Raw genomic sequence first — 26,914 nt, forward strand, 5'->3', positions numbered from 1 at the left:
CTTAGTGTCTGTTGTTGTGCTTTCTAAGCCATTTTCTTATGGGTGTGGTGTTTATTTTAATGGGAAGAATATGGCTGTTCTGTATCAAGTTGATGTGGTACTTCAGAACCCTGCATTTTTTTTAAATTTGATATTCTTTTGGCTTGACGAACTTTCTGTTCAGATAAGTAGCAGCACATAATGCTACTAGCCAGTTGGAAGTCAGAGCAAAAGGCATTTATATTCCCTTATAAATGCTATAAGAAGCTAATAGGGAAGATGAAGTTTAATATGGAATATTAGAGAGATGTGGAATTTGATATTTAGATACCTGCTTCTATCTATCCTCTAACTGGAAGGAAAAAAGATAATGAAGTCGCAGAAAATGCCAACATGTGGTCCAGCTGTGTATGTCTGAAACTGTCCAGTAATGCTCAAATTCACCTAAGACTGTCAACACTATGGATAGTCCTTAGGGACTGCCTTTTACAGAGAACCCTGTTCCAATTCCACGTGCATCTAGGAAAGAAGGTTAGAGTTGGAACCTACTGTAAGATACACAAGATGAATAAAACAAATTTACAATGTTTTTTGAGTTTTGCCTTTCTATGCAACTAAAGTGCTTTTGCTTTTTGGTGAGTTTTGTGAGTATGAAATAATGTATACAAGACTCCCCCTGCAAATGAGAATTCACAAAAAAAAGAAATAAATCTGTTTCCAATTTAATCTGGTTCCAACCCCCTCTCCCATTTAATATTGCTGTCCTTTGCCTTAATAAAGAATGTCTTTCATTAGAGATCCATGCAAAGTGAGCTTCATAGCATTCTTTGCTTGTATTTCTTTGTAGGATCAAAACTTCATGTGGGCTAAGGCTCATTTGAAGGGATCTAAGGATAAGAAAGTTGTGTTCAAATTATGCGTGGCACTTGTGGTAGGAAGGCTTCTTCAGAAATTTTCTCTCATTGCACCTCTGATTTTCTGTCTTCAGTTTTTCTTTTCATCTTTATTAAACTGATGACTCTTTTTTTTCTTTTAAGCTGTCTTAAATAGTTAGGTTTTAATACTTCATAGAGATCCTAGTAGTTTAAAAATGCTTCTCTCCTGTGTTCAAAAACTATTATGTGTTGTCTGCAACAGTTAGTTCATCTGATAAAGTTGCATTTTGATTCTATATTTTAACCCTAACGAGAAAGGGATATCCTTAACTCATCAGTGCTTAGAATGCAGTTGCACTGGGAAAAAAAGTGAACTGCTGAAAGGGGGAGGCCTTTCTTATCCAGCAGAGGTGATGCAAGACCTTTCGCTGATTCAACTTCCTAACCTGGCAGAAGCATTTACTTCTTTTTCTGGGTTAATGACTTATATTGACACTCAGAGGGCTCTGGCAAGCATTTGAATGACAATATAAGGAAGGGATCACGGAGTGGATGAGAGATGGAGAGATGGCCTTTCAGTGCTGTGAGAGTCAGCTCCTCACAGAACTACAGCCTTTGCTAATCTTTCTATGAAGTTTGTACATGGAAAATGGTTTACTCACAGGAAGTTTTCCTGTAAATCACGACCATCAGGGTTTAAAAACCCACAACTGTTAGTATCTTAGTACTTGCCTTTGGAAGTTTGCTGTAACATAGTGGTGAAAATCTACAGAGAAGGTAGATAACACCATGTTCCATATGGAGCTGTTGGATTCTAGTATGGCAAAAATTAACAGATTCCGAGCTACGCACACAAAACTTAGGAGTTCTCTTAGAGGTCACCCTTGTATTTTAAGAAATTAAATACTTAAGTTCCCATAATGATCAGATGTGTTATTCTTACTTTGACAAGGTACGTGTGTTAAATTAATACAATTTCTTTGCACAAATCAAACACAGACTACTAGTTGGGGAATGGTTTGTCTGTTGATGGCAGTTAGGCTTTGTACGCTAATCTTTTCTCAGTATTGTCTTTTTAGTGCCCACAGATTGTGACAGGTACTCAACAGGACTTGGATCCAGAACTCCTGACTTCTCACTCTAGAGGGGAGCCTGCTACCAGCAGGTGTGCAGTGATCTGCATACCAGCTTGTTTTGTTGGACCAGCTGTAATGCAAGTAGATTGAAACCATGTAACAAAGAATGAAATGCCGTTTATGCTTTAAGGAACAAAACTCAGAAAGATTCACCTGTTAACTCCAATGATTTTATTTTTTTTTTTCAAGTTTAAAAGAACACATTCTGAAGTGCTTAGATGGTTTTGAGTTGTTGCAGGTATTTTGGGTGTGTGGGTTGTAGCACAAGCTAAGTGACAGGGATCTTGGAGGATGAACAGCTTTGCTTCTTTTGGTGTCCTTGCAAACTGTTGTTTTTCTCCAAAAGCATTATTGCCCTAGTCCTTGTGAACCCAGTTTGAAAATCGGCAAACAGTATATGAAAGCATTTTTCCTAGAAATGCCACAGTCAGACTTTTCTTGTTTCTTACAACTACCAAAGCCTGAGAGGCAATGTTTAGCGGGTGTTTTATTTGTACCAATTTATAATTGCCTTCACTTGTTCCTCTCAGAACTCTGTGTTTTGTCCATGTCATGAGTGTAATGACCTAATTCAGAGGACACCAATTTTCCTTTTCTTTGTGGGAGAGCTCTGATGTTGGTAGATAAACATGTTCAAAATTGTATGCCATTTGCATTATCTGGGAGCTCACTTGAGTCATACAGCTGTGGAAGGGAGGAAGGATAAGATAGGCTAGATGGATCAAGCGTGACTCTCAGCTGCCCACTCCCTCTGTTGGCTATAGAGATTTATGTGAGACCATAATATATCCATCCTTCTGGTACAGGCATCCAGGCCCAGAATTTTAAAGGCAGTTTATTTATGCACCTAACTCCCACTGACTTTACCCTAGTGTGCACAAGTGTTTGTTTACATACAAATCATAAAATGTGTGAGAATCTCAAGTTGTGTGAGGGTACTGGGGGAGTTTCCATTCTTCTTGTCAGCATTAGAATTTGGGAAAAGTTGTTTAAATACTAAGGATTTTTAGTTGCTAGACTGGTATGGAAAGTATCTTCTTGGATCTGAGCATACAGGAAGTATTGAAGGGCTTCAGGTACCCAAATGCATTTTTAAGTGTAGGAGCCTCAGAGGCCATGGTAATGGGCAGCAGCAAAAAAAGACCCTCCAAAAAAAAAAAAAAACCAACCCACAAAACACAACCCCCCCCTCCAAACTAAAATAGACCAAAGCTTTTCTTGCTCAAGAATTGTTACCGGTGTCACAATGATAAATGCGATCAGCTCATTCCTTTTTTTCCACTGTGCAGATAATGTGAGGCTCTATAATGCTTGTAGCTGTAAAATCAACTGCCTATTGCCCTTTTAAAAAAGGTGGGGGTGGGGAGAAATAACTTGTACCCTGTGAATCAAACAAAAAGTGTCTTGACTCTGGCATGCCCTCAGACATTACATCACCACTCAGCCTTTTCTGTTGACATTACACTGGTATAGGAGAGTTTCAGGAATGCACTGCTCACGGTACTGCAGACTGCTCCAGCTCCCTATAAAGTTACAGCCTTCATTATGTTGAAGTCTGTGTGCTAAATAGCCCTGGTTAGGGACAACCCAGTTTTTAGCAGGACAGAATTATTACTTGAATGTAACCCTTCCAAGAACAGGATTAGCTGTATAGGTGCCAGGGGTCTTACATGGTTGTGCATTGCCTTTGTAACGAAATAGAACTTTTCTTCTGTGTTCTTCTTTGTGTCATCTAACTTAAAGTCCATTTATCTCAGGAAGTAGTACTTATCAATGTCTAGCTTTAAAAACTAAAAAGAAGAAAGCGAATTATTCTTCTAAAGAATATATTGTGAGTTTCTTGTGCTCAGTAGACTTCTTAATGAATAGTAGCTTATTGCAGTCAGCATTTCTTAATATACGAAAAGCACTCGGTGTGCAAATATGTTGCTGTGCTTGGATAAAAAGAAAATCAATGTCTTACGCTATCTTAAATTGGCTTCTTCCAAGAATTACTGATGAGGTTGTATTTTGTTTTTTACTTTATCTAAATGGCAGTTGAAATCCCACCTATATGCATAACACTACATACATATAAAATACATACATGAGTAATTTATCTGGCTATGAAATTATTTATTTATTTCCTCTTCATTGCTTTTGGCAATTGACATGGGAGGGTTGTACTGAAAATGTCTCTTCAGAGTCAGGGTCTTGACAGAAAGGGCTGGGAGTTTTCTTTAACCCTCCTTATTCTGATCACCTCTTCCCCCCTTCCCCGAGGCATCCTGCCAGCCCTGTTTCCTGTCTCCCTTCTCTTCTGCATTCCTGTAAGCCCTTGGGGGAGGTTTTTAGACCGCTGGACAGTAATGCATTAGCCCAAAGGGACACATACTGAAGCTAAATTCTGGTGGAGTGGAACCCTGACTCAGGAGACTTTGAGGTTTGCAGGCTTTGAGACTCAGGAGACTGAGGTTTGCAGTTCCTCACAGTGCATCACAGGAGATCTGCAGTTTAGTAGCATCCCTTGCACGACTGGGGAGAGGGAAGGGAAGGGAGAGCGAGCAGGAATGCACTGCTAAAAATGACATGCAATGGGTGCTGCACTGACACTGTTTCTTGTTGAGCTGTTAAAACTAGGCCTTGTCTAGATACTGAAAAAGCAACTATGTATTCTGGAGGATTTTGACTAATAGAATATTTGATTTAATGTGTATTTGTAAAAGTAAAGTAACAGATGGCTGAAGAAGACAAAAGGGAACAATTGGGGTACATGCAGTTTCAGCCATGTACAGAAGAGTCCCCTTCATACGCTCAGATAAATTTATTGCTTTCTTTGGAATGTAATAGGAATATTTTCCCTGCCGTAGAAATACAAAGTAAGGGTTTCTAAGTTGCTTTTTTTAATGAATAAAATTACTGTTACAGCCTTTCTGCATGGCAAAAAGGCAGCTGTAAAAATGTTGATGGATTGTTCCCGATGATGCTTCTGTAAGCATTTAAAACCGCCCCACACAGAGCTGGCTGCTTATAAGATTAGGGATTTAGGGAGTGGGAATACAGATTTTTGGCTTTGAATTTTATGTACTAGAAGCAGTTTGCGTTTCTCCAGTCTGCTGTGTCACAGTTTTTCTTTTTCCAGTTCATGAGATAGGCGTGCTTCTTACTGAGGAACAAAGTTTGTGTTGTAAAAAGCCTTCAGACGTACCTGCTTGATTCTCAGGCCGAGATGGAAAACTTTTAAGCTCTTTTTTGTGCTGGTTTCAGCCTTCCTGAAAAAGAGTCTCAAACAGTACAGGTTGCAAGCTGCTGTCCTGGCTAGTATGAAAAAATATGACTGTTTTCAAAGCAGATGTGTTTCTTAATACCACAAGGCTGTAAGCCCTAGTTGTAGGTTACTCTCTAAATTTATTAAATATTGCACAAAAGGTATGATTTGCACCCCAGAATTTATTACAAAGCAGAAGATAAAAAAACGTGTAGGTATCCTTTCTTGCAGGTAACTTATTTTCTTAGCCATGTTTTCCAAAACGCATTTCAGAAATAGCTTTCCCAGTTATGTCTCCTCTTACTTTAGGTTTTGTCATTGAGAGACAGTAAGAGGTTAATAGCCTGCACAGGTGACTGCTCTTTACGTCTTCCTGACCCTACACCCTGGTTAACAGCCATGGGGAGAGGAACTCTTAGTTGGTAACAGTGAGAACTTCTAAAAGGAGAAGACAGCCACTCTGACTGGGGTTGCAGTCTGAGGCTACAAACAAGGCAGTGTGCCATTGAGAGGGGAGGTCCTGTACTTTACTTGGGCTGTACGGGCACCCACTTGACCCCTATAGAAAGAAGCTGGTTGAAATATATAAATTAGAAGAAATATATTGAATGACTGATTACGATTTGTATGGGATTTTACTGTTCTAGTTACTGAATGAGACCACTGCTGTGTCATGAGCGCTGATGTTGGCACAAGGGATGTAGGTGGGAAGTGCTTACTGAGGAGGTCAGCAGGTGATCATTAGAGCAGCTTTTCAAGCTGTACTCAGTGGGAACTCTATACTAAAAGCCTAGATTCATCAGCATAAAGGTAACAGCCCGACAGAAAGATCAGGAATCATAAAGAGACGGAAATACTTGACCAATTGACTGTTGTTTATTTCTTAATTGTTTAAGGAAAGGAAAGGGGTGCTTTGCTCTGTGGGAGATCCTGGTTTTTTCTTTTATTCCTCCTGTATTGCCCATTTCAAACAAGCTGTATTATCTTGCTGATTCCATGTTTGTTTGCTTCCTGTTGCTTTTTGAAAAGGAAAAAGTCTTCTCCTCCTCCCTAGATGTGTCCTCACCTTGCTTCCCCTCTGGTCAGTGGGTACTCAACAACAGAATGATGATTTGAAAACAAATCTGTGAGTTTTTTACCTGTGGGGAAATGCAGACTTAACACTAAATTCTGATCAAATGGTAAATTAAGTATCAGTCATGTTTTAAAAGTGGAGAAAATATCAGGGGAAGTCTCATTTGTAAGGAAGATGTGTAGAGCAGTCTTGGCATCACGAAAGGCCCAGAAGCAGCTATAAAAAAAATTTTGGTTGTGTTCTGTCAAACATTTTTCATGCAAAATATGTAATCTATAACAAGACCTGTGTTCGTGGTTGTGATATTTTCTATATATATACATACAAGCACACACACAAATAGGTATGTATATATGAGGTGACCTTTCTTACTTTTTGCTTCTATTTATTTATAGCTTACGTTCTTATCCCCTTTGAAATAGTTCCATGAGAAGCAGATCATGGTGATATCACTGGGATTTTGTTGGGTTCAAGGATGCGTTCCCATTTGGGTTTCCTGATGTTTAGTAAGGGGGTCTAATTATGGTACTTCTTTGCTCTCAGTGGATACTTACAGGGTCTCTCTCTCCTCTGTGTGGCTGCCTGTTTGTAAAAGAATATTTCTAGACAGTCCATAACTCTGGAACCCTCAGGTCCTCTATCAAATTTGAAATTGGCCATTAGACGTAAAAGTTCTTGGAGACGGAGAGGTGCCACAAAGAACAAAATAGCATAAGCCCTGTTTCCTTAGGAAACCTTTCCTCCTTTGAAAAATACACAGTTTTATGTCTTCATGTAAATGGTTTCCTTCTCCAAAGTGCTGATCGCTATGAATTTCAATCTCATTTGGACAAATAATCAATGTTTTTCAGACTTCAGTGATGCTTCATGTCAAACTGTGGTTTCCTTGATGCATAATCCCACCACAGAGATGATGTGCAAGGCCGCTCTTCTCATATGCTCAAGAGGAATTAAGACTTCAGCCTAGCAGACTGCCACCAATCCAGATTCCTTATCTATTGTCATAGGAAAAACAGCAAAAGCCTACACCTCGCCCATGAGTTATATTATGTTACAGGCAATATATGGAGGGACTGTACATCCTGCCTCTTAAAGGAGCTGTGCAAAGCACCAGCAGATCTGTTTCAAATTCAGATGTCTCTGTGTTTCTTCCCTGGTGTGTGGATATTGCATTACTTCAAGAAGCTAAGGGACAGCTTGCTAAAAGCCCAAGAAAAATTCTGTCTACTCTGATCTTTTCTGCCCCAAGTTTCATTGGCCCCTCTGAGGAAAGGACAGACGTGCTCGAGTGAGTGGGAACTGAGATTTAAGAAGTTTAGTCTCTTTCAGAGCTGACTTGTTAGTAAAGCTGTGAGCAGCAGCATGGAATTTGAGTCTCTCTAACAAGCATTTTCCTGTTAGTAACTTAGCAGCAATCACTTTTCAAATGGTTATCACCTCTGTACCGTTACCCATGGTCTCATTCATCCATGTATAATTATATGGTGACGGTGCTTTTTGGTTTGTGCTTTTAAGACAAATTCTCCTACATTCTTCTTGTTCTCCCCTACATTAGTAGGGCCATTCAAAAGGCTTGCTGATACTTTTGGAAAAATGATCCATGTCTGCTGGTCCCTTGTCTACGTCCAAAAGCTTAAAAATATCTCTGATATAGGTCATAACTAAGAGGAAATTTTATGGAAACGGGAAATGTGGATGTTGGAAACTGTAAAAGAATTTTTGATTTAGGTACAATTTTATTGAAATACTTCATATTCAGTAGCACCTGAGGAAATGTAGCTTGTGGGATTTTGAAAGCTTTCAAACTGGCAGTGGTAAGAACAAAAATAAATTCCCCAGAGCGGTAGTACTCTGCAAAATGCAATGCTAATGCTACTGTTACAAGACTATAGCAGCAACAGATTAGATCTCCATTTATTTATATCAACTGCTGTAATTTCCTTGGGGAGAGAGAAAATGAGAAGAGTTACAGTGGAATGAGTGGGGAGCACTAGTCCGAAGTAATTCTGCCAGATTCCTGATGATAGTTCATTTTAAGCATTTTATGCGTACTTGAAGCTCAGACTGAATTTGTGTTTTCTCCAGCAGCAGACTCTAACTACGCCTGAGAGTTTTCTTCCTTCTAAGGCAAACTTCTGAATCAGCAGCTTGTAGTCATCTGGAAGCCTTTTCCTGTCATTGTTGCTAACAGCTAGGCATAGAAGCTGATTCTTCTCTTCTAAAAAAACTCCAATATTAATTATTAGCAACTGTTTTTCTGTCTAATCTCATGTTCATGTGAATATTCTGAATGTTGATTTCCGAAGTCCTGGTCAGATACAGCAGCAAAAATGCAGACAGTGAAACAGGTGGTTTTAATATTGGTCTCTGCCCCCAGACATCTGAGCATCTGAGCTCTTCATGCAGTGTCTGGTCTGATTCAGAATTCAGCACTGCACTGGTTCTTGGGGTTATGTTCTGCTTGGAGTTTGTCTTTTGAGGGGGGAGAGTGCACACTGTCTTAGCCATTTGCTTGTCTCTCTGAATGTGCATGTTTTTGCCTCTTGCTGGCTAGCCTCTGTGATTTGATTATCTGGGCTTTTGTTCTTAAAGTGAGTGAGTAGAAGGTACTCTGCTAGGAATTACGTTTTACACATCCCCTCAGGACCAAAAATCCTTGGCCACAATTAAAGTGGAGTCTAAGCATATGCAGCATGACATTCTTTCATCTACCCCACCCCAACCCCTTCTTTTTCTTTCCTTTCTGTTCCTTCCTTTTAAAAAGTCTACTCCATTCCCTCAGGATTTCAGCCTTATTAACTAGGGCTTGGTGCACTTCATAGCAATTAATTTCTTTGAATATTCTAGTAGTAGGGATTGACTTTTGCGTTTTCTCAATCCTTATTCTCCAACTTTCAACTAGCGTGGAAAACTATTGGCTTATTGTTATACTAATAATGAATACATCAAAGAAAAATTTTCACAGATGATCATGTAGATGTTCTAGTAACATCCAGCTGTGCTCTCCAGAGGCCTTGGGTTCCCATTGTCTTGTGCAGCGAGTACTAATTGGAATGGAGTTTCTTTTTGAAATGTCATGGAAGAGGCGTGTTTCTGGCTCTAGCAGCTTGGGTGTCTGCTCTTGAAGCTTCAGCTGGCACATCTTTCTTGCAATAGCTGCAGTCATGAAGTGGTGCTTCTGGCAGTCTCTTGGTCTCTGTCTGAAAAGCCATGTTCTACGTCTCAGAACCCTATCACCTGGTGTTACAGAAAAGGACAAAAGGAATGCATTTGGGGATTCAGTTCTATATTGCGAGAACAGCAGGAAAACATGTACCCCGGAGGTATCCTAACAGCGAAAGAGAGTGGAAAACAATGTTGGCTGCTACCGTGGCGGCAGTGGAATGGCAGAGATACCAAATAGTTGGATATTTTGTGGAATGTGATCTATTTCTGATAATTATTGGTAGAGCTAACTATTGAAATAAACTTTAAATTTATATAAAAAGTTCGCAACTGGCAGCCCTTTGCTTACAACATCAAACTTGTGTAGAAGACTTTATCAATTAATGCTTTCGACACTTACTGATGGCTGTGTCAGTTGCAAAATTAAACCTGTAAGCACTTCTTCAGAACAGCTCAGATCCTGAGCTGAGCTTTGTTCTGTGACTAGACATGAATTGCAATGCAGATGTTTTATTCATTCCTACTTACTTGCTCTTAATTCACTCCAGAATACTTTGGCCAAGTGTATTTGATTAGTGCAAATGTCACTAGGCTAGAAAATGGTAATGAAGTGAAGGACTTAGTGGTGCTTTTAGGTAGGTAGGAACTATCTCAGTTGGAGATAGTTGGATTGAATATCTCCGCCATTGGAGATATTCAGAAGCCATCTGGACATGGTCCTGGGCAGTTGGTTCTAGGTGACCCTGCTTGAGCAAGGTGGTTGGACCAGATGACCTTCAGAGGTCCCTTCCAGCCTCAGCCATTCTATGATTCTGTGAACTACTTTTTAAGATACTTTGCCAATTTCTTTCTTTAAATTCCCCAAACTGTGACCACCTGAATTTATGCAAGTCCATGTGCTGAACTGCAACTTATGCCTCTGTCTATGTGGTCTAAGTTTGTCTTCCCATTGGAGTTTTCATGAAGCTGTGATGTGTGATGGAGTGTAAAGGTTTCAGATGGGCATTTTCCTGACACTGCCCGCCTCTCCCCCACTCCCTCCTTCCCACCCCCTAACCCAAAATCAACCCCAGTCCACCAAGACAATTATTTTGCTTTTTACTTTGGTAATCTTTGAAAAAATTGAATCAGAAGAGAGCTCTGGAGGTCATCTGACTTAAGCTGCTTCTCAGAGCAGAGCATCTTCAAAGTCAGATCAGGTTGCTCAGGGAGTTGTCCAGGTAAATTTTGGATTTGCAAGGGTGGGGATTCCACCGCCTTTCTGGGGCCCCATTGCAGTGTTTGTTATGCTCCTCCTGAACATGCTGTTCCTTCGTGCTCAGCTGGAATTTCCCTTGCTGTGACTTGTGACGGTTGCTTCCTGAGCGTCCACTGCATGCCTCTCAGAAGAGTCTGTCCCCGACTGCTCCGTATTCCTTCAGACAGTGGGATACTGTTGAGGTCCACTCTGTCCCTTTACTTTCTCTTCTTCTGGCTTAAATAAGGCCTGTTCCCTTAGCTTTGCCTCGCAGGTCATGTGCCTTCAGCCCCAGCAGCCCTCCTCCACTCTCTGTCCACTTCATTAGTGTCACTCTTGTATCGGGGGACCCAAACTGGACACAATACTCCAGCTGTGGCCTCAAAAGTGCTAGGTAAGAGGAATAATCACTTGTCTTGACCTCCTGGTTAGACTCTTGATAGTGCAGTCAAATTGCCGTTAGTCCAGATCACTGCAAGGGCACTCTAAATTTTGTTATCTTCAAAGCAAGACGGAGTATAGTCAGATCAGTGGTCTTTGCAGGTAGTACATTCTTGTTTGGTGGGCAATGATATGCCAAATTTCCTAGACAATTGGCCATTGAGTCTTACAGGATACACAGTATGTTCCTCTGCAAATCACTTTGGAAGCTGATTTGAAGAGTCTCACAGACACTTCGTTCCTTGCAAGTACGTAACGTGGTTTTTTTCTGTGTTGTGTGCCTGATGCAAGGATATCTGAAATCTGTCACTTTGGGGCTGGTCATTGTTAGTAGGTTTGTTTATGATGTAAAGTGCTAAATGACTCTCGTATTGAGGAGTTGGTAGAGCTTGTTTGGTTTAAAAAAAAAAAGGGGGGCATTATGGTGATAAATTCAAGATACTGAGCTTTCTAGCTGTTTTAGAAGTCTCAATTTTTCCCCGCATGTCCTAGGCAAACCAGTTGCTGCTTCAACCACACAATTTGGTAATAAATGCTAAGAATTAGCAACATCTTTATAACTTTAAACAAGACACTTTTTTCTATGTAACATTTCATGTGTAACAAAACGTATTAGAGGTGCTTGTTTTCTGATTGCTGGGAGGTTGCCTATATGAGCCCTAATCTGTATAGTTTTGGCACAGTGGCTCAGCCTGCTGTGGGCTAACATTTATGAGCAGTAAAGTGAAAGGGAAGCACATATTCCTGGTACTGTCAGGTCAGTTTGGCAGAGGTAAGCTGCCTAAGTGTTTGAACATGTTGGCTTGCAGAACTAACTTTCTGGCTTGGAAAGAATGGGTCTATGAGTGATGCAGAACTAGTGTGCACAAGTTTTTAAAGGAACTTTTGTTTGATCAGTTCTTCTTATCTGTCAGAAAATGAGCAGAATTGCATTCATAAGTGCTTACTCACATCCTACATCCTTAAAAACAAGAGAAAAAAGAATGGTTGGATTGTGATAGTAGGAAACCAGAGAAGGGATTTTAGTGGTTGGTTATTGTGTTTTTGTGGCTGGAGACATCCAAACAGTGCATGAATGTAATTAGCATTGCAAACAGAACATATGCAAATTTATAGGAGTTTTCTCTATGTTAGTGTATATTTTTTGTTTATTTGCTTCTCAGTCCTGTGTTATCCCAGGACTTGTCTTCTCACTGCTTGATGTTACTTTGCCTGATGAATTTATGTATCCCTGGAGAATGAAAGACAGAAACCAGTTATATTTGAGCCAAACAGGAGACAAATTTGTCTCCTATCAAAGGTTAGAAAAGGGACAAACTTGCTCCATTTCTTTCTTTTTCTCCCTTCCCTCTACCCTAATAATAATAATAATAAAATTAAAACCCCAGCTTCTTGACTGTATTGATTAAGCAGGAGCCTTAAGTCAGTTGAGGGCTAGAGACTTACACTGTCTGCACCAATATAACTGGAATTGGAATCTGCCCTTGGTTCCACTACGTGTCATCTCACCTCTAATTTGGGAGATAAATAAATGACAGGGAGTACAGTTTATTGGAGAAGAGATGTTTGGAGACGAGGCACAGTTTGTGGCCTCTTGTAACTGAGACGCATAAGCTTTTTACCATGTCAAATGTCACCTGTCATTCCAGTGCATGTTTGTAGTATATTAAGCTACTTCAAATTGCATATTGCCTAAACTTCTGTACCATAAAGAGATTGCTTATCGTTCATGCACTGTTGAAAAAGGGCAGCCTTCCATTTCTTCAGAGTAACTATAACCAGGAAAAAAATGAACAGTATGATAAATGTGGTTTGTTTGTTTTGTTTTGTTTTTTTTTAAACCGCTTGAGACTTGCTGACGGTCAATGTTTAACTTTGGTTTTGTTCAGTGTTCAAGATTATCCTCAGTGACTGATTTTTGATGGTCTTAGTAGACTGATGAGCCAGATGTGCTTGTGCGTAATGCACATGCTAGCTCTCTTCTTAGGTATGTGTTTGATGGAGTTTTCCTTGGTAGTTCAGGAGATGAGAAAAAAGGATGAAAGACTTTGACATTAAAAAAAGACCAGAATTGCAGGCTGCAAGATATGAGAGTTTGATCTAGACGTGCTTGTATTAAAGCCAGCCAAAATCCATAGCCTTATTTAGCAAAGAAAACATACACTTCAGGCAGTAGGCATTAGATACATGAAGCATGCTTTTGAATTTTGGCCTGTTTATATGCATGCAACATTTTTGTCCTGGTACCTCACCCCCATTTAAGGGTAAGTTGATCAGCCAGGTGCAAAGAATGATACAAATTATCTTCCCCCCCCCCCCCCCCCCCCCTTTTTGGTTTGGAGAAACTAGATCAACAATAAAATAATATGATTCAGGTGATACTTTGTGGTAAACTGCTTTTATTTTTATTCCTAACAGTACATCCTTTCGGGCTCTGATGACTTCAATTTGTATATGTGGAGGATTCCTCCAGATCCAGAAGCAGGTAAGTTTTGATGTTTTGGAATTTGGGGAAGGGGGGGCAGGTGTCTGACAAATACTAGTTTGGTTTCTTGGAAAATTGCTGTTCTCACTCAGCCTCTGAATCTAGAGTAATTCTGATGAAAGCTGGATGGGGTGAGTTTACAAATTCCTAATCCAGTCTCTGGATAACAATGGCCAATGCCATCTGAATCTTTTATTGTACTGATTTTATTTCTCTTATCATATAATGATCATTTAAATATTCCAGATGAGCTGATGAAGAGAAAGAGCTGTGGCTGGAGCAGGGTGTGTCTTTCCTCCCTCTTGTCTACCAACTCTGCTGCTTCTAAGCTGATCTGAGTTCACTGAAGAACTTGGGATCTGTTACTAAGAAATTTCATCTCATAATGAAGCTTGCAGCATAAAATGGTGCTGGGTTCACAGGCTACTCCTTACAGCTCCAGTGCATTGGCCTCTCTTCCCCTCTTTCTTTCCTCTTACACCAAACCCTCCCACTGATTTCTAATGCAGAGCAGTTATGCTCTTTTACTTTCTGGGTGGAACAGCACTGTCAGCTGGTGGAAGTGACCACTTTTGACTCATTTCTGACCCTTTCCCATGCGGGGGCAGACATGCTAAGCAAATAGCACTAGCTCAACTCTGTGTGTAAGTATAGGAGAGGGGTGTTAGAGTAAAGAAAAGCAGCAGTGTGTGGGGGATGTAACAGTAGTGTTGTAGATGTCACAGTTGGTCAGTGCCTCATTTGATATCATCTAGTATTGTGTAGGGTTTGGCAATATGACACTCTAAGCCATACAGCGTCAGCGTATCTCTTCTGTTGAAACAAACCGCTGTGCTCTTTTAGAAGGGTGTTGAATCTTGATTGAAAGACTCAAGACTTCAGGAAATGTACTACTGTTTCTATTTTTAATGGCTCTGACAGTTGAAGCTTTACATTTTACTGGTATTAAGTACAACTGAATGCTATCCTGCGGTCTCAGGTGCTTTAGCAATAGTGAGAGAGCAAATTACAAGCTGCGTTAGAGGTAAAATGAAAATATTTTGTTTCCTTTTCAAAGGCTGTTGATCACAGCTGTGTAATCCACAGTTGAGAGGGTGACTACCCTCTACAAGGTTTGGTTAATGGCAGGGTTTTTGGGAAAATGCCTAATTCTAATTTTGGATTGCTTATTTAACCAACATTTGATGTTGCAGTCCAGAAGTCCTGAAGATGATCTTGCTAAATATACCAGTACCTTGGCCTTCTATCTTTGTGTAGGGATTATAGAGACTTCTCCCTCTTTTCCTTTTAATTTGTATAATTTCCTTTTACATTTGACACTGTTTTACTACTACTTACGGAATTTCCTCTTAGTTAAAACAAAGGTTACATACATTTAGATTAGTTACTTATCTGTAAGTTTTTGTGTGGACTGTAGAATTAAATTTTATGCATGTCACTATGCTTGTCCTGATTCCATTTGTAAATTCTGGATTTGGGGTTTTGTGTTTATTTGGCTGATGCTCTTGAAAACTTTTTTCCCAGGCAGCTGCAGATGACAAACTTTTTATCTGGGACCTTTGCACAAAGAGTGGTAGCTAGAATTACCACAAAACAATGTCATATGTGCTTTGGTCAGCTTTCTTATTTCTGGTTCTTGTAACTTGAGGAAGGGTGTCAGTAAACTTGCAACATTTCAGTTACAAAATTAATTACTTAATGTCAATTGCCCTCAGTGGTTGCTTAATGGGATCAGAAGATCCTGTAGTAGGAACATGTACGGCTTCTGTGGCAGCTAACTCATTGGCCATCCAAATCACCTGTGACAGGCTTTTCGAAGCTCTCCTTTTCTTCATTCAGCTCTTCTTGAAGGGTTGTGCCTGTTTTGAATGTGATGAAACATCCTTTCTTAAATCTTATCCTGTGGTTCAGAATAATTGTTCAGCTAGAGAGGTTGCTGTGCTTCCTTCTTGGAGAAAGAGTCTTGCTGTAGGGATGTGGAGACCTTGGAAAGCTTCTGCTTCAATGGAAAGCTCCTTATTCTCATGTTCTGGATTAAAATAGGAGTGTCTTTGGGTCTGTGATCTGAGGGGGTGGAATGTGGTCTTTCATTTAAAATATTGTACAGACTAGACAGGATGATGTAATGTCCTGTAGTGTTGGTTGGTATTTTAAATAAAAATATCTCTCTAACTGATTTCTACCTTCCGGTTGAATTCAGACATTGTGTTGCTACAAATATTTATGATACAACTCCCTTAAATTATATCAGCTATTTGTAAATAGCAACTTTTTTGCAAGTGTAAATCTCTTTACAGAGATGCATCCTTATTTTGCTTAAGTACAGGTGCAGCAAGTACTAGTTATCTAATGGTTAGCAACATTACTACACAAAAGATGAAGAAAAGTAGGAAGGAACACACCAGTCAGACAATTGCAAACACATTTCAAGTTGGAGGAATGCGGTTACCTGTGTTGGTATTTTGCCAGGAAAATGGAACAAATTCTGCTGGTTTTTTGCAAATAATCATAATTTAGAGGTGTCCTCCCAGTAGGTTGCATTGAGTCATTCCCCCTCAGCTGAAAACTCTGCCAGCGGTTTTGTTCGGTCCAGTTATTAGACAGGATTTACTTCGGGGCGGGAGGTCTGTGAAGAAAGGTATTTCCTAAATTACTTAGGAAGCTATTCTGTTGAAGAGTTTTATTGGCTGTCTCCATCCACAATCTTAGATTATTCTGAATAGGCCAGGATTTCCTATGCCAGAAGGTTGGTTGCTTTTTTACCCCCTTTTGTCCTTTCTTGAAGATGGAATACTTTGCTCATTTTTCCACTTTCTTCTCCATCCAAGTACTACCCAGCTTTCCACTGTGCTTCAGAAGTAATTGCTGATTGTTTGGCGAATTTGTTAGCCAATTTCCTCTTTGAAGTATATGTGCCAGTTTTCTTCAGCGGCAGAGTTTCTAGCAAAATTAATACATTAGTCTGGCAGAAGAAAAGCAGTCCTGAGTTTCCACAGCTTTTACTTGACTCCAAGGCAAGCTAGAAGTGAGAAGAGACATCGGCCCTACATGACCTGCCCAGCAAGACTGTTAACATATGAGCACTTCAGGTAGTATTTAAACCTAACTCCTATAAACGTGGTCTCTTAGCTGGTAAAGAATGCCTGTTCAAGACAGAACTTGACATGTCTTGTGGGGTAATAGAGGGCTTGAGAGACCAAATGTTTTGCAAAATGGAATTTACATTCCTCACCCACTACTCTGAATCATCTTTGCAACTCAGAGCTTGTCTCTTGCTTTTGAAATATTGCTCAAAGATGCTATGTGAGGGATACGATATTTATTTGCGATTGAGAAGACAGTTGGAGATCCTTCAGTTTACGTGAGCAGGCTGCCACTAGACTTATGAAAAACTTCACTAAATCAGAACAGCAAACTGCATTTCAAAATGGCTTTTTAAGTCTGTCTTTGACTGTAACTGCTAGCAAGAAAGGGCCTGTCATTGTGGTCCAGTTACTAAACTAATTGCACCAATCTTCAGCAGAACTGATGCAACTTTTCTTCCCTTTTTTTCTCCTCGTTGGTCATTGTAAATGCATACACCTCTTTAGGCTTGAAGAATTCAGCAACAGATCTTTTCACAACATTTGAACAGGGTTGTCTCATTGGAGACAGCTTGTGGTTTAAGTTCTCAAAGTTCCAGGCTGATACATGAAGATGAATAATAGATGATTAAGTGTTTCTTAATGTCTTTAGCTATTTTTGAGAATTTTATATATGTGCACACATGCATATATATATACCAGTTGGGTTGGGGTGGGGGGAAGCCATCTGGCCCAATAGGGAGCATGCTCTGGAAGGTTTGTATTTTTTAAAAAATTGATTTTTCTGAGGCATGGTCTTGGGATCTAAACTGTTTTACTTGTAGGACTGCACTTTGTCTCTTCCTTCAGGTCAGTGTTGACCATAGTGTGCTATGGTACAGTTATTTGATTATCACAGCCAGTAAGTGGTGGGGCAGTGTAGAAGAGGTTCTTGTATTCAGTGGAATTTAGACTGGTTTCCGTGTCATGTGGATTGTAATACCAGAAACTTGTGGAAGTGTCCCGGCTAGATGATACCTATAAGAAAACAAGGCAGTGTTGGGTGCTTTGTAGTGCTGTAGCCAAGTGGAGGAAGATTCAGCATCCATGAGTGTTTCTCTCCCCAGCCTGAGCACATTTAATATCTAATTTAGCACTAGAAAGCTGAAGATAACACTGAGCACTGGGAGAGGCTGGAGAAGCCTCTCCCAGCAACTAGCCATCTGATTGTACCAAAGCTCCTTTCTCTTTATTGTATTGAATGTGTTTGTAGCTACCAGTACAAAATAAATGCATAGGCAAGCAGTTTTCTCACCTCCATTTAAAAAAAAAAAAAAAAAAACAAACAACCCAGGTATCAGTTGTGTGATAATTTCACTTATTTTATTCCCTTTATGTTCAGAAAGCATAGCTGTTTGTGGTAATTTGCATGTTTCCAATAACATTGTAAAAACCATTGCGACCTATGCAGTTAAACACACCGAAAGAGCAATCTCTCTCAGACCAGGAGTGGGGACAGAGTGGAAAGGGTGTGCCAAAGTTTATTTCTATAGTAATTTTGTCTTAGCTATCATATTGTTGTTTAGTTCTACTGGTGATAACAACGGTGGGAGGGTTGGTATAGATAAGGCGTAGATAGATATGGCAGATATTTAGCAGCAACAAAAGAAGGGAGAAAATATACATCCAAAAATAGCCACTACCACTACAGCTTTCTGCATATTCTTTAGATGTTTAAATATTAATTTTTTCTTTGGCTTCTGGAACCTCTGCAGAGGTACAAGACCACCACAGGGCTGGTTCTAGGCGTAGGCTAGGCAAAGTGGGTGATTGCCTGGAAGAGCAGGTTGCCTGAGGCAGGTGCTGATGCCAGCCCACTGCTCCCTGTGCTTATGCTAAAGCTCTGCAAGGCCACACTGATCCTTTCACCTGGCCTGGGAGGTGGAGGGTGGGTTTGAAGGTGACAAAGGAAGCAGTCTGCAGGTGGAGTTGGAGCTGCTTTCTTATGGGGAGACACTACCTTTCGCTTTCTCTTGTAGTAGCAGAAATACTAAGCCGGAGTCCCCTGGTGTCTCTTCCAAACTGTCTCCTCTTACCATGCCAGGACGAGAAAGGATCTTGGCCAGTCCTTGCTGTTCTCACCCCATCTTTGATGTGACCAAAGTCAGTTTTGCCTGTGCTGCTGAGAAACCTTGAAGTTGCTCTGCTGCCAGAGCTGGAATCAGATTCCTGATCTCACTAGAAGGGATGCTGCAGGGCCCTGGGCTCTCAGGGCAAGAGGGCTTGTGTTTAAATCTAGCTTCTTTACAGACAGGTCTCTGAGGAGCAAAGCCATCTGCTGGTGTGCGTTACACGAAACAAATACAGGTGTGTGAGTGACCAGAGAGAGACTTTTTAAGGAGTCTGCTGCACTGAAGGCAGAGGCCCTATATGCTCTGCATATTTGCTTGCATTGTGCTGTGCATTTGCTTTCCAAACTATGGTATCTCTCTTCCCTTAGCGTATCATGACCTCATAGGATTCAAATGCAGGGCAGTGGCCTACGGTCTAAATGTGTCCTGGATTGTTATTAATGAAAACTAAATTAATTTTAAACGAGTTTTCTACTGTAGTGCCAAGTACTACAGTGGAATGGTATGCTATGGCACACTGGCAGCAGATGCAAATATCTGGTTCTTCTCAGGAGTTTTCAGCACTTTGAGTAATTCACAAGGCTTGTATGAAGTTATGCTTTAGTCTGTGGAACGTCTTTCTACCTTATATGAACAACCAGTGGGATTTCTTTTTCAGTCTCCTAGATAGAAAGGACTTCTTCTTAATGAGGTCATTTAATTCCTCTGTTACAGAGCCAGTGGAGGATTGTTCCTTATCCCAGCAAGTTCTCCAGCACTTTGACAGTTTTTTAAATGTTTGGAACAACGCAGCTTCCATTAGTTTAGAGACTGTTCTACATTCTCACAGGATTTCTGCACTAGGGCACTTTTCCTAAATGCTGCTGCATGTTGTGGAACTTCTGCATGGGAAGTCAGATTGCTGTCCAAATATCTCAGTCTACTTCACCATGATTTACTAGTGTTTTTTAAAATGTGTTGGTATGTACCATCCGGCATGTTCTCAGTGTCAACTCATTTGCATAAATATTTACAAAACAGCATAATTAACAAGGATTTCATTAGCATAATATTTAAAACATAAAATAATAAAGCAAACCAAGAAGTAATCACTTTGGCAACTTAGTAGACATCTTCTACTTCAAAGCATTGTATTATTCCTTCCTTCTGTCTGTATTGGAGCCTGTAGATATGCCTTGTGTTGCCATGGTATTCTTGTCAAATGTGTGTAGAGGAAATCTGTTTTAAAGTGTACACTTCAGATTTAGCCTTTTATAAGTTATTTCTTCCAGCTGGTCAGATATCATAGTAGGATATTATTTAAAGAATTTTTTAAGACTTTGTGTTGCTCCTCTTTGGAGCACTTATTTGCAGGGTGTAGAGGAAGAGGGATTTTCTTGACATTTCACTTTGTGTATCAAATAAAAGCAGACCAAAAAAACATCGACCAGCACAGCTAGAACACTAAACCACTACTCAGAACTGTCTTTAAGCATAGCAATTTTTGGAAAGTATTGCAAAACCAGCTAGTATATCTCCATCTCCTCCTTCGAGTCATTAGAGGTTAGAAAGTTAGAAACCTTCTAAAATCAGCATAATGAGCCTCCGAAGACTTTAAGACTTCTTTTTTTATATTATTAATAACATATATGTAAGCTAATGGCTTCATATAAACGCTGCTTATATACATGGTAACTATCTAAGAATATAAAAGTAGCCATGCTAAACCAGTTGCAGGACCTGTGCATGCCACTAACTTCAGAAGCAAAAAACAACACCCCCATCCCCTAAAAAAATCCCCAAACCTCAAAAGCAAAATCTGAGTTTTGTTGGGATAGCAGAGGTCAGTTCTGGTGAAACAATACAAATAAAAATACCAGTTCAAGTGAAGACAGCAAAAAGAAATAGAACTTATTATGTGCAAAAAAGGAAGATGGCCTCAGGAATTTGAGCAGTTTATGGCCAACCTCCACTTAATGTACAGATGCACTTTTTTTTTTTTTTGCCAGCAGACATGAGCAAACTTAACTCACACTGTGAGACGTCTAGAAGCTGTATGTCTGCAGCTAAGCCTCTGCTGAGAGACCAGGGGGATTCCAGACAAGTCTGGACACAAGCAAAGGTCTGCCACGCAGATACTCATGTAATATGATACCAACTTTGCTGGGCTACTATAAAGTGAAGGGACCGCTGGACCGCTGTCAGGATAAGGATGTAGAAGGTGGCTCTGCGTTAAGCACTTAATTAGAGATGTCACTTAAGTGCATAGGAAGTGATAGACTAAAATTGCATCAGGCAAGGGGTTGTCCAAAAATGACGTTCTGGGGCAGTCTGTTATATTTGACACAAAGGTTATCAGAGTATTGCTGGAGTCAATACTTCTTGGTTTAAATGATTAAAACCTCTCATACTACTGGAACAAGTTGACTGCTAAGCTTTGTGATTGCGGTAGTCTGCTCCTAGGGGACTTTTCCTGTAACTGGGCAGTTAGTTGTCTTAAGGGGCTTTGTAGGCAAGTTCACCTTCACTCTAAGAGGAGTGAAATATGTTCTAGTCCTGTGCTTCCTCTGATTTTACTATTAACAGCTTAAAAGGAATTTAAGGAACTTGAATATTAAAGCAGAAAGCTTTGGTGTTCCTTCATAGAGCCATAGAATCATAGAATGGTTTGGGTTGGAAGGGACCTTAAAGATCATCTCATCCAACCCCCCTGCCAAGGGCAGGGACATCTTCCACTAGACCAGGTTACTCAAAGCCCCTTCTAACCTGGCCTTGAACACTCCAAAGATGGGGCATCCACAACTTCTCTGGGCAACCTGTTCCAGTGTGTCACCACCCTCATTGTAAAAAATGTCTTCCTTGTATCCAGTCTAAATCTACGTTCTTTCAGCTTAAAACTGTTGCCCCTTCTCCTGTCACTACAGGCCTTGGTAAAGTCTCTCTGTGTCTTTCTTATAAGCCACCTTTATTGAAAGGCTGCAATAAGGGCTCCCTGGAGCCTTCTCTTCTCCAGGCTGAACAACCCCAACTCTCTCAGCCTTTCCTCACAGGAGAGGTGTTCCGTCCCTCGGATCATTTTTGTGGCCTTCCTTGGGACCTGCTCTAACAGGTCCATGTCTGTCTTGTGCTGGGGACCCCAGAGCTGGATGCAGTACTCCAGGTGGGGTCTCTGGAGAGTGAAGTAGAGGGCCAGAATCACCTCCCTCAACCTGCTCACCATGCTGGTTTTTATGCAGCTTGGGATTAGATTGTCTTTCTGGGCTTCAGACACTGTCTGAATTGAATTTGACTACAGCCTAGGTAGAGCTGTGTTCTAGATGTGGCATGCTGTGCACTTTGTCATCCAGTGCTCTTAGAGCATTGATAAACATTTTAAGTTTAATGCCAGAAGACAGTTCTGGCACTACATAACTGTTACCACTGTTTTACTAGGAAAATAATCATGGGTTAATTCACACTGCTGAGAGTCCCTGACTGACTTGGAAATGCAGTCCAAGATATTGGTGCCCTAAATTTGTATTTAATTTCCATTATAATTCTTTCTTTGCTCATTGTCTCTCTAACTTCTGACTCTTTGTAAGTGTTTTGTGGGGCATATTTCTTGTTTTGTACTGAATTCAGGCAGCTTAGAGTCCATGGATAGTTAAAACTTGCAATAGGCATTACTTACAGACTTGGAAACATTTCCTAAGCAAATTGTCTCTTCATTCCCAAGGCCCTCTTTCCTGGAACATTTGTCTGCTAGGTCAAGATAAATGCGTTGAGAGCTGGACTTGATGTAACCATCTACCGTTAGCTTCATAGATGCAATTGGATTGACAACTGTGATTTGGCTGGAAGGAATGCTGTGGGAGTAGGGCAACTTGCCATCAGCCATAAATGTGGTCATGAATGTCTAGCAGGGTGAGCAGAATGAAAGGATGTGAGGAATCTCATAAAATGGAAAAGAAAATCAAGAGAGCCCAATTTGGTGTTTAATGAACTTGCTCTCCAATCAGTTACTTCTCAGTCAACTTTGCTTATACTGGTGAAATCTTGCTGCAATGGCTGAAGGCAGAACTTCTCTCTGAACCTTTACAGAAAATACAAGTGTACCCAAATAAAGGAACTGTTCCAGGTAGCTCAGTCTCAGTGCAGTTTCAATGAATATATGTGAAAATTAACTGGAGTGATAGTCTCCCTTTCAAGTTTTCCTAATTTTAAATTAGTCTTCATTTTATATACAGAGTCTTTAAAATGGCCATGCCTTTTGGTCCTTGGAGTTACTCGCCATCTCTTCCCTTCTTCAGGCATGTTATCTTTCTGTCCCAAAGTGCCATGAGACTGCAGTTTGGTCTGCAAAAATTGATTTGTGCAAACAGAACGCTTTCCAGAAGCAGTAAAAAGAGCTGTCTGTGGATTTTTAGGGTTGGATGACTCCTCATTTCTGAATCCTTATCATGGTTTGTACACCATGTACACATCAGTCTGGTCTTCAGAGTGTAGTTATAATGAGCGGAAGGGATAGAGTACTTTTTCTAACAGGAGAGGGGCTGAACACCAGCTCACTAGCTGCAGTTCTTTATCATTTATGTAACCTAACAAATGGAAGGTGATACAGGAATACCTTTTTTTTTTCTTTTTTGGTTTTTGGAGGGGATTTGATCCTTTTATCTTGCCACTCTTCAATGTTAATGCAAGTTTTTCTTTAGGAAATGTGTATTGCAGAACTCTGACTCTGTTTTAGAAGACAAGTTGTTCAACATTGGGCTTAGGGCTCAAACCAGCAGCTATTTCAGCTGAAAGAGCTCCTGTTGAGGACAAAGGAGGATAGCAAACATTTTCAGCAAGAAGAACATAAAAGTTTACTTGTTTAGTGTTAAGATGACTATAAGTAGCAAAGAAGCTAAAGAAATTATTTTAACTTTCTATAAGGTGTGCTTATGACCTTTGAAGTTGTAAATAGCAAGATTGTTTTCTTCTGAAGTGGTTTTCAGTTTTTTCTTCCACTCTTGAAAGTTTTGGTTTCTTTCACTGAAGATGTTAATCATAGCATGTTGATTGACACTTGTTTATTCAGATACACAGGTGTGTTTTCTAACAAATTTATGGTTTTAATTGTGTGAATCTATGAATATAAAAAATTGCTGTGTGGCAGTTTCTTGCTTTGGTGTATAGACCTAGTAAGAGTCAATGACCAAGCAGAAAAGTTGTCTGGCTTCTGTTTTTGAGTTTTACCATTAGCACAAAAGCATTCCACTTCAGCTAATTCCTGCCTTGTGACAAAGAATGATATAACCCACTGGTCAGATGTGTTATTTCAGGTTCCTCTCTAAGCTTGATTCACAGAAATACAAGTTGTACAGATCCCGGTCTAGGGAAGGATATTCTAAGTCCAGCTGTAATGTAGTAACTCACGTTAGTAGCCTTGAAGATTGCCTCCTTTAGATTCCTACCCATCAGACTAGAGTCAACTGTGACAGTAATGAACTGCTGATTTAAAAAATAAATTTAAAAAAGAGTGTAGCTATTAAAAAAGTCAACCTCTTTATTTGTCTCTGCTTCGAATTCACAAACTGTGAGTAGTGTCATGCCTAAGGCACTATGGTTTCACTGGTGATTTCATTAAGTATGTATGTTGTTCTTATTCACATACTTGTCATATTAGGTCAAAAACCTTCATTGTTTATTTAGATAGTTGAACTAAAGCTAGCTTCCAAGTCCTAATTTGCAGGAAGGATGCTTTTCATCAAACTTGTAGCTTTTCATAGGGGCATTGCACATAAAATTGGAATTCTGCAGCCAACGCAGGCCTTAAAATATTGCAAAATAAAGCTGAATCGCATTGTCAAATATAATATGACTTTAAATGATTATGAATGAAAGCAATATGAAGCTTTCATTATTCATTTCAGTGTGTGCTTGTTTTTCCCCTAGGTGGCATTGGCAGGGTCGTCAATGGTGCTTTTATGGTACTGAAAGGTCATCGGTCAATTGTAAACCAAGTCCGGTTTAATCCTCACACTTACATGATCTGTTCTTCTGGCGTTGAAAAGATTATAAAGGTAAGATTAATTATCAGAAAATGTGTTCTTTCAATATTTCAGGAAGAAATGCTTTGTTTTGCTCTGCATCGTTCTTTTCCACACCCATCCTGTCTTCTCACCTTATTCTTTTGCAAAGTGGTATGTCTCCTTTGCTGGCTAAACTGATGCAAATTTTTAATTGGGCTTTTCAACTTTAAACTCTGTTTCAGTTTTAAAGGTTTTAGAGGTAAGGGATAAGATCGGAATTTCCTGGATTTGCACCTTGAAAAAGGAAATTTTTTTCCACTATCATTCTGTACATAACTGAAGTATCATGCAAACAGTCTTTCTCAGGAGAGTTTGGTCACAGCTGTAATGTGATCTCCTAAGACTTCTGATACTTTGGGCTGAAATTTAATAAAAATCTCTCCAAAGAGTATAGTTGAGCCTTAGCCTAGCCTGACCTAGCTGAATTTGGCCCAAATACTGCCTCAGGAGCCCTTCTTACAATTTTTGTACACGCTTCTGCATTGAATCAATTCAACATACCTTTCTGTGGCTTCCAGAGGAAACAGGACTCTTAATACCTTCCATAACGAATCCTCTAACAATGTACAGTATTTTTAGAAAGTTTGTGCCTTTTTATGTGGAATGTAAAGAGGTAACAAACTTTATTAGGTTCTGAAACTTTCTTTCCTTAAGGAAAGACAGCCAATATTGTGGGAGCAAGGCAGAAACTTTTTTGTAATTTCTAATAGCAGAGGTGGGGAGGCAGAGGATTATGCTACACTAATGCACTTTGCATTCTGCTGCCATACAAATTTTGCTATAATTTAGGTCTATCAGCAAGATGAAAGAAACCAGAACGATTTAATTTTTAAGTAGGATAATGAGAACTGATGGTGCTTCTAACTATTTGTTGAATGACTTCATAAAAGTCTTACCTGCATGGGGCTATAAATGAGGTCGTTTGAGTATTAGTAAATGCTTTAGTCAGCTACAAGTTGACTGAATGACCTTGTCCTGCAAAGGAATATTTTAGTGGTCTGCAACTTATGGACCAGAACTGGCCCAAATCCTTGGAACCGTGGCCCGATGCCCAGCTGCATTATTTGCATTACAGCTACTATCAGCATTTGGGTTCTGATTGTAGTTCAGCTTTCCTTCTCTTCTACCTTACACTGGTACTTCAGTTTACTTTTCTACTTTTTTTTCATCTGTGTCCCTCTGACAGGTTTGATCACAAATCTATCAAATAAAGGCTTTGAACAAAAAGGCATTGAACAGTCTTAGCAGCTCACTGATTTTTCAATTTCCAAGCAGTCAAACTGCCACTGTTTAACAACAGTTTTGCCAGAGGCAGTTTTTTGCTTTCAGAACTTGATTCATGCAGCCTGAATTCTCCCTTTTGGATTTTAGATCCGCTGACCCTTCACCCTATGAATCCTTCCTGCATGAGTGTGCTTAGACTGTTGGATTAGCACTGGTATAAACATCCCCTGTGTTGCTTTTGTGTACTTCTGCTAGGATTTTGGCGGGGGGGGGTTTTGCCTAGTGATTAAAAGGTTAGTTCGATTAAGGCCCCAGTCACAGGTTGTGTAACTCTTTCAAAGACACCTCTGCTTGAATGCTTCCTTAGAAGAGAATGCCTGTTGTGTCGCAGTATGTGCAATGGAACTCGTGTAGCTGCTTTGAAGGAACTGAATTCCCCAAGCATTGCAAGCTGGAAACAAATTAAGGGAAAGGTGTTTTTAATGTATTAAGTTTATTAGCAAGCCAGAATTTCTTACCCTTTTGTTGTATGTCATTTTGTCTCAGTTTGTAATGTGCCTCGTTTGGGGATCAGGTTGTTTTAAGGCTCATATCTTGTCTGATCTGCATGACTTCACTCTTTAAAGGTACTGTCTTAGTGAACAGTGGTTTGCAGGTGACCAAACAAGAGTGGTTGTTTCTTCATTCCAGCTACTTCTGCAGATAGGCTGGAGGCTAGTAACTGCCCCTAGCAGAAGGGCAAAACAGGAAAAACAACACCAGCAGTTCTGAAGGCTTATTTACTGCATTAAAAATAGCTGGGAACACAAGTCCTTCCCTTGCAC

General features: G+C 40.0%; 1 protein-coding gene across 4 annotated transcripts in view; it reads left to right on the forward strand.

Moving 5' to 3' along the window:
* DCAF5 (DDB1 and CUL4 associated factor 5) overlaps window positions 1-26,914 on the forward strand; it is a 77,791-nt gene that overhangs the window by 43,815 nt on the left and 7,062 nt on the right. For all 4 annotated transcript variants that reach the window (XM_075502930.1, XM_075502929.1, XM_075502931.1 and 1 more), the window contains 2 exons: window positions 13,574-13,640; window positions 24,730-24,857. In XM_075502930.1, coding sequence (XP_075359045.1) covers window positions 13,574-13,640; window positions 24,730-24,857 — 195 coding nt within the window. The remainder of the gene's footprint in view (window positions 1-13,573; window positions 13,641-24,729; window positions 24,858-26,914) is intronic.

This window comes from Mycteria americana, chromosome 5, assembly GCF_035582795.1.
Source record: "Mycteria americana isolate JAX WOST 10 ecotype Jacksonville Zoo and Gardens chromosome 5, USCA_MyAme_1.0, whole genome shotgun sequence".
Taxonomy (NCBI): Eukaryota; Metazoa; Chordata; class Aves; order Ciconiiformes; family Ciconiidae; genus Mycteria; species Mycteria americana.